Consider the following 11651-nt stretch of genomic DNA (forward strand, 5'->3'; position numbering starts at 1 on the left):
ATCTGAGGTGGTTTGAACTTGTGCAAAGCAAAGCTGTGTGTAAATACTACAGTGTAGAGGGTTTTCTCGGCAGACCTCTTGAATGAGCACCTCTGCAGCCAAACATTTGGGTGGAAAAACAGGTATGCTTTGCAGCTGGCTGCAGGCCTTTCTGAAACACACCCTTAAGTGATGTTCAAGTGTTTCAGGGCAGTGGCAGCTTCCATATTTGTTAGTGCTAGGGAGCAACAGGGTTGAGATTCTGAAAACTGGAGCCACAAGTCTTGGGTTGGTGTTTGCTCTTTCAGCTCTTCAACTTGGTTTCCCAAAGCCCACTTTCAGCTGTAGTATGGTGTAGGTCATTGTTCCATGTTGCAGTGTTGTTTGGGAGACTGACCTAAATAGAGACTTTGGTCAGTGACTTGGCAAGAGCAGCCTTTGGCTCTGCTTTGCTGGCCTTGAGCTATACAGGTGTTCTGGCCTTTACATTTGGGGGAAAGGTGATATAATGACAGACAACTTGGGTGGCTGCTTAGATAATTTACTTTCTTTTAGGGAGTTAAAGTGCTGGTTTTAGAAGGCACACGAGTATCAACAAGGGCAATAGTGTGCAGTTTTTCCTCTATGGAGGACTCGAGAAGAAGTCCCTGGCTGGGTTTATAACAGAGGGTTCATGTTTTCCTCCTGCCTGTGGAAGTGATATAATAAGGAAGGCATTCTCTGTGCTGTTGTTTTTTTTAATAGCAGAAGCTGTTGTGGGCCATTCCACCTCTCCAACCCCAGAGTTAGAACATGAATCAGCAAAATTGGAACTAGAGTTCTGTCTAATCATCTGTGTATCTTTTAACCACTAAGATTTATATTTTGTGACTAATGATCTTGTGCTGGAAGTGCCATCTCCCACACAAGTCCCCAAAGAAAACTGGCTCATAGGGCTCTGACTTAGAAATCAATTTTTCCCCCTCCTGTTTTCTCTGCAGGATTTATCTTGGGATCCCATGGCTTTCTTTACTGGGCTCTGGGGCCCCTTCACCTTTGTAAGCAGAGCACTGATCCATCGCTGTTTCAGGTAACTTCCCATTAAGTTCTTAAAACTCTGTCTTTGTGTAAGCTTCCTATCAGGGCTGGGTATTATGGTGGCTAGAACAGGAGTGAAAACCCAGGGAGACAGGCATGGGGTTGGGGAAAGCTAAAGGGATCAGGCTGAGCTGGCCTGGTTGGTCAGGTCACAGGATGGGGGGATAGGTAAGGAGGTGATGTTGCTGTGTTAGAACTGCGACAGGGAATGGCATATGGTGGAAGCTTTTACTCATCAGTCCTTGCAAGACTCTTACAGTGAATCTCACATCTCTCAACCCTATCATTCCCCTAGAGCATTAAAATCCTCGCTTTTAAAAGTAGAATTTTTTATTTTTGAGACAGAGTTTCGCTCTCTTTGCCCAGGGTGGAGTGCGATGGTGCAATCTCAGCTCATCGCTACCTCTGCCTCCCGGGTACAAGCGATTCTCTTGCCTCAGCCTTCCAAGTAGCTGGGATTACAGGCATGTGCCACCACGCCTGGCTAATTTTGTAGTTTTAGTAGAGATGGGGTTTCTCCATATTGGTCAGGCTGGTCTTGAACTCCTGACCTCAGGTGATCCGCCCCCATCAGCCTCCCAAAGTGCTGGGATTACAGGTGTGAGCCACCGCGCCTGCCAAAAATGGAATTTTTAAAATTACAAAAACAATACATGCTTATTATTACGAAGAACTTGAGCATGATAGAAGTGTGACATCCTCCCCTCCTTTTAGATGCCAAACCAGGAGAGCACAGGAGGCACACCCACTGGCAGACATGCTTCTTGGTCTGGTCAACTCCTCATCCCACAGGTGTTTCCTGAGCACTGAGCCTGAGGTTGGCTATACAGAGATGAGTGAGAATTGCTTCCTGTCCTGAAAGAGTGCTCACTGTCAGCCACAGGAGCCAACTTGAAAATAAGTAACTCTAAGAAACTGTGATAGAATATTATCATAGAAGATCGTACAGTGCTTTGGAAGGCCTCATATACAAGCTGCTAGTGGAGGAGGAGGAGGAGAAAGAGTGGAGGCAGTCTTCTCAGAAGGGAGTTGGGGGCAGATCCTGTCTAGGCCTCCAGGGAGAATTGGGAGGCAGGGTGTGTTTGGGGAACTCCAGTAGTTCCTGGTTGCTCCTGTACAGAGTGGTAGGATATGTGGCCTTAGAAGGTAGGTAAATTGGGACAAGGTTGTTGACGGTGTAGACGATGGGGAACCATTGAACAATTCTGAGCAGAGGAGTGGCATCACTTTGGTATTCTAAAGAGAGCTTTTTTCAGCAAAGTACTAGGAACCAGCTAGGACACGAATGCCACAGTCTTGGTGTAGGAGAGTGAGCTACTAAATGAAGGAAGTTGTTGGTGGGATTGGAGAGGAAAGACATAGGTGCTTAGGAGGTGATTATCAACAGGACTTGGTGGCCAGCTGATGTTGGTGGAGAGAGATTATGCCTTGGGTTTCTGGTGCTGCTGGAGAAGCCATTATCTAGATAAGAAGTGTAGCAGCAGGAGGGAGTTCGCAAGGGGAGGCAGTGAGGTCAGTTTGGGACCTACTGGGTTTGCAGTAACTGTAGAGCATGTTGTAGGTAGCTGAGGAGAGTGGAAATATATAGGACTAGAATATGGAAGAGAGATGAGGCTAGAGATGGAATTTACTAGTTGGCAGTAATGCTAATGGGTAAGCTTGCACAGAGTAGACATAAAAAAAACAAGAGAAGAGGTCCTAGGATTACCCTGTGGAAACACCAGCATCAGGTGCTAGCATCAGGAAAATAGGAATCCCACTGTAATCAGTTTGCTCACTAATACTTTGTCTGCCTTTAATAAGTACTCTCTAAATTTTTTTTTCTAATGAGAAAAAATGTATTAAAAGATTATTACCTTGACTTATTTCCAGTTTCTGCTGTGTTGTGTCAAGGAATTCCCTTAGCAAACTTACCCATATCTTCTAGTTCTCAGCAACATGTAAATAAGAAAATTAGGGAATGGGTATATTCTGGGGAAGCAGGTTTTTCAGGATAGGCAGTGGGTGAGGCATAGCCCCTCAGGGATTCCTTTAAGTCCCCAGAGTCCCTTTGGAAATCAAAGGCTTTAAGTTATGGCTGCTATGAAGTTCATTGTCACAGAAAAATTGGGTTCTCTTTAAAACCCATCCAAATTGAGATCCTCACACAACAGCAGAAGCTCTCAATTGTGAGGAAACTGTGTGGGTACAGATAAGTCTTCACAGAATCCTGACTTTCTGTTGCTGCTCCTGGACAGCAATCTGCTCTGTGTGTGCTGCTGACATGTACTGTCTCCCTAGCCTTGACCTCAGAGGCTTGTGCACCCTGACCAGGAGAGATACAGACTGCAGACTTTTTTTCTCCCACCAGCACCACTGGGAGCCTGAGTGCGATTCAGAAGATGACACGGGTACGAGTGGTGGACAACAGTGCCCTGGGGAACAGCCCATACCATCGGGCTCCTCGCTGCATCCACGTCTATAACAAGAATGGGGTGGGCAAGGTGGGAGACCAGATACTCCTGGCCATCAGGGGACAGAAGAAAAAGGCGCTCATTGTGGGGCATCGCATGCCTGGCCCCCGAATGACCCCCAGGTTCGACTCCAACAACGTGGTACTCATTGAGGACAACGGGAACCCTGTGGGGACCCGAATTAAGACACCTATCCCCACCAGCCTGCGCAAGCGGGAAGGCGAGTATTCCAAGGTGCTGGCCATTGCTCAGAACTTCGTGTGAGTTGAGTCCAGGCCTCTGGTTGCAGGAGGGTTTGTGAATGGTGCAGTTCCAAGAACCACACTTTTGCTAAGGGAGCTTGGGAGCCACATGGCTGCTCCCTTCACACTGGGTAACAGTGTCCTGTGAGAGAATAAATATATTAATTTATGTGTTCTTCCAGAGCTTTCTGGGATGTAGTGGGAAAGTAAATGACACTGGAGCAGTTCCAAGGTGGCTTACCCAAGTCTGGCCACACAGGGTGGCATTCTTTACACGGAGCAGCTGTGGTGCCAGGGTCTAAGCCCTTGCTTTTCCGATTTAAACCCTATGAGTTCATCCAGAACTGACAGGCCCTGGAAAACCGAGGTACACACCATGTACCAATTTATAAATGTACCATGGAGTCTGCCACTTTCTAACCAAAAGATACTGGTTTTTATTTTTCTCATCCAAAATCTCCTCTTCCTGTATTAGTGGGCTTGAGACTTTAAATGGTTATAAAGATTACTGAGTTAGCATGGAATAAGAGCAAAGAAGCTGATTTAATCTAGTGAACATTTCCTTCAGGCCACAGTAAAGCCCAGACAGTAATCCTTTCTTTATTCTGATCATCTGCCAGAACACTCCACTGTGCCCAGTAGCAGAGCATCCTTCCTGGACTACTGGAGAAATGGACACGTTCTTACATTTTGCAGATGACATAATCTTGGGTCTGTGCAGGTGATTCAGTGACAGTTATCTTCCATTCATCTGTTGGTTTGCTTGCAAAGATTTAGAGGCTCTCTTAGTTCCTTTGCTGAAATCTCATCAACTTATTTGTAAATTTTTTTTTATTCATTTAGAATACCTTAGGTAGTTAACTCATTAAATGAATAACTAATCTCAATGGCTTCCAAGAGTCAGAGTAGGATAATAATTAGGAACATAGGCCAGACTGTATGGGTTTGAATCTTGACTATCACTTAATGACTGAGCAAGTTATTTTACTTTTCTTTGGCTCTGTTTCCTTATCTGTAAAAGGGGGATGTAGTAATGGTACCTACTTGATAGAATTGATGTGAAGATTAAATGAGTTTGTAAGTGCTTAGAACAATACCTGGCAATAATAAGCACTCCCAGGCCTGTAGTCTCAACTACTCAGGAGGCTGAGGTAGGAGGAGCCCAAGAGTTGAGTCCAGCCTGAGCAACATGGCAAGACCTGTCTCTTAAAAAACAAACAAAGAAAACAACCAAACAGTAGGTACTTTTAGGAATAGGAAGTAGCTATTTACTATTGTCATGACTCTGCATGGGTCAGCACTGAGAAAACAAAGGTAAGTAAAAGAGTAAAAGCAGGTGTGGTCCCTGCTTTCCTAGAGTTTATATAGTCTCAGGGGAAACCAACGTGAATCAATAATTCCTCAAACAAATGCAAAGTCCCAAGTGTAGCAAGGGTCTGTGATAAAGGAGCTAGAGTTTCAGTGGGATTGGAGGTAGCTTTCCTGAGGAAGGATTGCATCAGCTGCAGTCTGAATAGGTACAGTGATAGAAGTCAACAGTGGTTACCTGGGGGGTAGGGAAGGTGTAGACTGGGAAAGGGAAAGAGGGAAACTTCTAGATCTTACGAATGTCCTAAATCTAGATCTGTGTGCAAGTTCCATGAGGATAGACATCCGCAAACAATTACTGAGCTGTATACTTTAGTGCACTTTATAGCATAGTGAAATAAATGAATAGGCATTAGTTAGGTAAGAGAAGAGGAGGAAATGTTGCTGGTAGAGGGAAGGGCATGTACACAAACCTTGTGACAGGAGGGAATGGGATAAATGCCAGGTCTAGAAGAAAAAGCCAGTGTGGCTGGAACAGGGAGAGCAAGAGGGAACATGGTGGGGGTTGAAGCCAAAAGTGGAGCGGGGCCTCATGAGTCCTCGGGAGATTTTCCTTTTACTGAGGTCATTGGGATGCTGTTGGAGAGTAATTTAGCAAGTGGGATAAGGCATGGTTAGATTTGCTCTGGAGAGAGATCTTGGGGAGGCCAGAATGGAAGAGTGTGCTTTGCAATAGACTGCGAGGTGATAATTTGGACCAGGTTGTGGTGAGGGCAGTGGGCATCTTTAGGAGGTGGAGTTGACTTGGGGAATACTAATGGAGGTAGGTTAGTAATGGGGAATACTAATGGAGGTGGGTTAGTAATGGAGAATACTAATGGAGGTGGGTTAGTAATGGGGAATACTAATGGAGGTGGGTTAGTAATGGGGAATACTAATGGGGAAAGGCCAGGGATGTTTTTTCTGAGGTTTCTGGCTTCTATGCCTGGATAGTTGGTTGTGTTGAACCTGGAGCTAGGCTGGAGGATTGGGGAGGAAGAGTGGGTGTGCGCAAGCTGAATGGAGGTGCCTTTGAGACATTGAAGAGATGTCAAGTAGGTAGCTGGATATAAATAATCTCTTAAATTGGAATAACACTGAAGACACTGAGTTTCAGAGGTAAGAGGTGATTTTTCAGGGTTCTCCAACTAGTAAGTGGTAAACCTGGTCTCGGAGCTGGATCCTGTGACTTCCAACCCAGGGTCTTCCCACATCATTGGGTCTTCCTTTTGTAGTTGATGAGTCCACTTCATCTTGACTTGATTCTTACTAACTGTGATCCTAGAGGCTGATGTTCTGATTTTCCTGAGTTCTATAGGCATACCTTGGAGCCCACTGCCCACTGAACCTTGACTGCAATGAGGCAGAGGCTCTTAGTTTTTACATCTTCCATTGGAGGAGCACATTGCTCCCCAGGGCTCCTCTGACTAAGCCTGATTTAAGGTACTCTGGGTATTTTAGGAGCTAATATCCTCTCCGTCTGGCCCTCTGGAAGGGCTCACATGCTCTGCCGCAGCGGTTGGATGTGGCCAAGGAGGAGGCATCATCGAAACCAGGGCCTGCTTTGCCAGTGGTGAGTGTTTCTCTCCAGCGGCAGCAGCTGGTACTCAGTAGGTTCTTAACGTCCCTGCTTTCTGTGCTACTTCTTAAAGGCTGTGGGAGGAAGAGAACCCTGGCCTGAAGCAAAGGGAAGGTGGAATTGTTCTCAGCCTGGCACCACTTGCTTAAGGGCTGGACCTTTGCTTTTACTGGCGCAGCTTTACCCAAGCTGCCCTCTGGCTTCTCAGGTCCCTTGCTTTCTGGGGTCAGCCTCACTTCTTCCTCTGCCCTTAGCAGGAAGTATCTTCTGTTCATGTGCTTGCAGGGTGCTGCCACCCCTCACCCGCCTCCCTGCTGTTGAGGTTCATCAGAGTCATTCAGATGACTCTCCTCTGTCCTCGCTGTCCCCTCCTCTGGTCTTCATAGACTTAAACCCTCTTCCCAAGGTGTTCTGTGCTGACCGCTGGAAGGCTGTGGTTTCAACAAAGCCGGTGGCCAGGGCCTGTGACGCAGGCCCTCACAGCACAGCCCAGAATAGCCTCAGCTTTGCTGCTTTTCCAGCTGCCCTATCACTTTGCAAGCTGGGATCTAATTTGCTGTCTACCCTCTCAACCCTAGTCTCTCAGCCAGTGCTCATGAAATATTTATAATCACAGATTATGTTTCCCTATGAGTATAAACTTGCTTTTGGTTTTTTTTCCCCCTTGTGTACCCTTAAGAATCTGCCCCTGACAGGTCAAAGGGCCTTATTCTCTGGTTTCATGGACTTCACCACACTTTCTTTGCTGAAGGGGCTGACTACACTTACAGTCTGACTCCCTCTGCTAGACCACTGCTGAAGAAATATGAGAAAAGAGCTTTAGATTAGCTCTTGTAGTCAGAGACCTGGGTTCCAGATGGAACCCTGCTGCTAACTAGCCTCTTGAGGAGTTAGGAGCTTACTGCTGGAGGGCTTGGTGCTCAGGACCTCTGGCCAGTGGGTGTGACTCCTAAGGGCCAGCCATGTTGAGGGATGTGTGCCCTTGGCTGCTGACGGCGTGAGGGGGTACCTGTCCAAAGTGTGTGCAGAGAGGCCTTGCCACCGTCAGCACTCCTGAAGCTAGTCACCTCTGGTAGAGATGTCCAGTCCACTTCCTGTGTGTCTTTGGGAGTTAGCGCAGAAAGCAGGGAAATTAAGAGTCTCCCAAGTACCAGTTGCTGCAGCTGGGAAAAAGCACCTACCACTGAGTTTCTCCCTGAAACTCCCAGCCTTGCACTTATGAGGGCAGCGGCCACTGAGGCAGAATTCACTGGAGGTGTGCTTCCTCCTGTGTTAGAGTGAGGAGGGGGGCCAGGACTGGGGTCTCCCTGGAGGTGAGGTCTTACTGTACAGGCAGGAGCCCAAGGCCATTCTACTCCAACCTCCCTCTGCGGAGCCACCTCAGTGACCTTGCTCAGGCCTCTCATTACCTTTCTTGGCCTCTTCTCATGGTCTTTAATTTTCTTTCTCAGTGGCTGAGAAATCTTGCTTTTGACAAAAATTGTATAATACTGGAATCAAATCCTTAACTGAAATTTGAATCTGTACCAGTAGCTGCATTTCTTTTCTTCTGATTTTGTAATTCAAACTTAAAATCGTGGGACTTTTGTTTTATTCTTTCCCACCTGGAGGATGGTAACAGATCATAGTTCAGTTCTTCCCAGCATTTTGGACACCTTCTTGCTGAATTATTTTGTGAAATATTAGTAATTTTCTGAATTATTTGCGCTTCCTGGACTGAAAGTGGTGATGAGTTTGCTTTTCAACTTTCAGTATAAAGATGGTGATTCCCAGCCAGATTTGGAAACAGTAATGATCTGTTGTCATTGCTTGATATTATGGCAGGCTGTTTCATAAGACACACCACAGGCATTTTTTAAATGAAAATTAAACTTTATTTTGGGAATTTCACAAGAGCTCTTGAATAATTGTGATACCTTTGGATATTACAAAACCTTGATTGGCAATTGATTTGAGGCCAAATGTTTACATGCTCAATAAAGACAGCTCTTGGCCAATCTGGACTGATGATACAGTGTGTGATCAGAGCTGCACTCCCTCCTCCCCACTGAGCTCCCTTTTGATTGGCACCAGTTCTCAGGGAGCTGCCTAGCACAGGAAGAAGAGAGAAAGAGAGACCTTTGGGTGTGGTCTTTTCAAGGGATGCTACACTTGGCCTCCAATGGGTTTCCCAGACAGGGAGTGGGCTCTGCTGCCCCATTCCCACAGGCTAACCCAGTGCCCTTCCTGGCTGGCCATGACTGATATTTGCAAAGAGGCAGGCACACATGGGTCAATAAGTGGGGCTTTCATTTGTCCATGTGTCTCACTGGCATCCTGCCAACCAACTGCATTAACTCATCAGTTTGCTGCCAGTTCTGGTAAAAGGTTTGCAGGTAAAGAAGGATGAAATCCTTGCTGAAATGAGCTTTCAAGGTTATCTCTGGATTTTGTTTCTCCAGGCTGGGTCTCGATAATTGAGGGCAAGGCTTTGTTGGAGGTAACTCACCTATGGCTTCAGAATAGTTTATTTCAAAACAAAGCTGACATTCCCACCATTGTGGTTTGGACCATTCATGATGATCATGTCGACCTGGAGGGCTGCGGAGCCACCCAAATTTTGCATGTGAGAGTTAACAGATTTGGGACAAGAACTAGAGTTTTCTAATGCCCAGTCCAGCTCTTTTCATTGCATCTGACAGTGTCACTGAGCACTCTCTTTTACCACTGAGTTTAAAAACCTGATGAACTTTCTGAAAAACAGTGTTGTTGTTTTTTTTTTAAGAGACAGTTTTACTCTGTCGCCCAGGCTGGAGTACAGTGGCGTGATCTCGGGTCATTGCAACCTCCACCTCCCGGATTCAAGCAGTTCTTGTGCCTCAGCCTCCCAAGTAGCTAGAACTACAGGTACTTACTGCCATGACCAGCTGATTTTTGTATTATTAGTAGAGATGGGGTTTCACCATGTTGGCCAGGCTGGTCTCGAACTCCTGACCTCAAGTGATTCACCTGCCTTGGTCTCCTGAAATGTTGGGATTACAGGTGTGAGCCACCACATCCGGCCCAAAAAATACTTTTGGATGGGGATATACCTGTCCAGCCTGTAGGGGCAGGAAGCAGCATTGCTTGTGAGGAGTTGAGAGAATCTGAGCTGCCCTGAGGAGCAGGACTTCCCAAGGCACATGGATCAGGCAGTTGGAGTATGTGGTGCTCGTGGGTTGGAGGGAGGCAGGATGCTTGTGAGCTGTGGTCTGAAACCTCTCCGACCCCTGTATTCCTCACTGGATCTGAGAGCTTCAGAGCCTATCTCACTGCTTCTTCCTTCTTCTAAATAGGTGCTTCCTCACTGGGATCTACGTGATTTCTGAACCCCACTGGCAGATCTCTACCTCTGTGCAGCACTTTTGTAGAGTGCCTTTACCTTTTAGTCCTAGAAAGTTTCTTCCAGCCTAGAACTTCTGTGACTCCAGGCCCTGGTGACAACTCTTCTGAGTCGTAGGTAGGGCTGGTGTCGCTGTTTTAAAGATAGAAAACTGTTAGTAAGTGGTGGAGTTGGGCCAGTGTTCTTTTTCTGTGGGGCTCAGGCTGAGCTCTGTCACTCCCAGCATAGCACTTCTTACAGCACTGTGAAATTGGGCAAGCCTATGGGCTCAGGAGCAGTTTCTGTCTTGTTCATAGTTATCACTGATGCTTAGTAGTAGAGGCACAAAAATATGAGAGCTGAAAAGTTAAAATTCATATTCTCAATTTAGGAGTCTGTATATAGACATCTAGTTTAGGGGTTGGTAAAAATTAAGACATTATGGAGTGTCTACAAGGACCCGTGGTGGACAGAGTTGCATATCTCCACATAGATCCTTATCCCAAGGGCTTCACCCACACTACCCAGATGCCCGGTGTTTCCTGTTTCCCCATTAAACTCCAGTTTATGACTCTAGTTTAAGACATCCTTTGATGTCTATAACCCCACTAAGCTGGAGTGTGTTTTTACTTTTCAAGTTTAGGAGGAAAAAAAGCTGTACAAGAGATAAGGCAGTGGTTTTCAGCTGGGGACATTTGGCAATGTCTGGAGATAGTGTTGGTCATCACAACTGGGGGCAGCATCTAGTGGGTAGAGGCCAAGGATGCTGCTGGCCATGCTACAATGTGCAGGACCACCCCCACAGCAAAGAACTCCTTGGCCCCAAGTGTTGACAGTCTTATGGGTGAGACTAGGTGAGACCTGTTGTGTGTAAGGAGGACAGAGAGCATCTGGGAGTCATCATGAGCCAATAATAGTGGTGTAGAATTACAGGAATGAAGCCACATTGCAATCCATGGAAATACGCACTTGATCACTGTTTATCTGCCCATTGCCATGATTTGGGCCCTAAAGCTAGAACAGTTGATGGAAAATTTAGAAAGGCTGCAGCTTACTGAAGGGTTGAGGCCAGCAGTCAAGGCCATTAGAGGATTGGGACCATTTGGCTCACAGAGTGAGGTGGGGAGACCTGGTCCACATGATTGCATGTGCAGTGCTTTGGGTTGGAGACTGAGGCCAAAGCTTTAGCTTGGGCTTGGCCACTGGCTTGCATGTCAGGTCACTTTGGCTTGTCACTTTTCTCAGAGTTTTGGTTTCTGCCTCTGCCCTTACCTCTCAGGACTGTCTTAGCAGTGGCACTAGCAACCTTCCTGCCTTACAAATCTTACAACTTTGGAGTCACTTTTGGGTTTGTCCTACTTTTCTCTTTTCATTTTTGTGGTTTTTTTTTTTTTTTTTTTTGAGACGGAGTCTCACTCTTACTTCCCAGGCTGGAGTGCAGTGGCGCAGTGTCGGCTCACCACAGTCTCTGCCTTCCAGGTTCAAGTGATTTTCCTGCCTCAGTCTCCCGAGTAGCTGGGGTTACAGGTGTGTGCCACCATGCCCGGATACTTTTGTATTTTTAGTAGAGACAGGGTTTTTCCATGTTGATCGGACTGGTCTTGAAGTCCTGACCTCAGGTGATCCACCCACTT

At 46.5% G+C, this 11651-nt stretch overlaps 1 protein-coding gene across 5 annotated transcripts in view; it reads left to right on the forward strand.

Annotated features, from left to right (window-relative positions):
• MRPL14 (mitochondrial ribosomal protein L14) overlaps positions 1-11651 on the forward strand; it is a 114106-nt gene that overhangs the window by 10818 nt on the left and 91637 nt on the right. For 4 of the 5 annotated variants that reach the window (XM_012448756.3, XM_012448754.3, XM_012448755.3 and 1 more), the window contains 2 exons: positions 960-1048; positions 3407-3926. In XM_012448756.3, the coding sequence (XP_012304179.1) occupies positions 978-1048; positions 3407-3773 (438 nt within the window). In that variant the 5' untranslated portion in view covers positions 960-977 and the 3' untranslated portion in view covers positions 3774-3926. Of the gene's footprint in view, positions 1-959; positions 1049-3406; positions 3927-11651 lie in introns of those variants that run through there. The other variant, XM_012448753.3, reaches the window with a different exon arrangement.

This window comes from Aotus nancymaae, unplaced genomic scaffold (assembly GCF_030222135.1).
Source record: "Aotus nancymaae isolate 86718 unplaced genomic scaffold, 86718_ANA_hifiasm-v0.15.2.pri h1tg000040l, whole genome shotgun sequence".
Lineage (NCBI taxonomy): Eukaryota > Metazoa > Chordata > Mammalia > Primates > Aotidae > Aotus > Aotus nancymaae.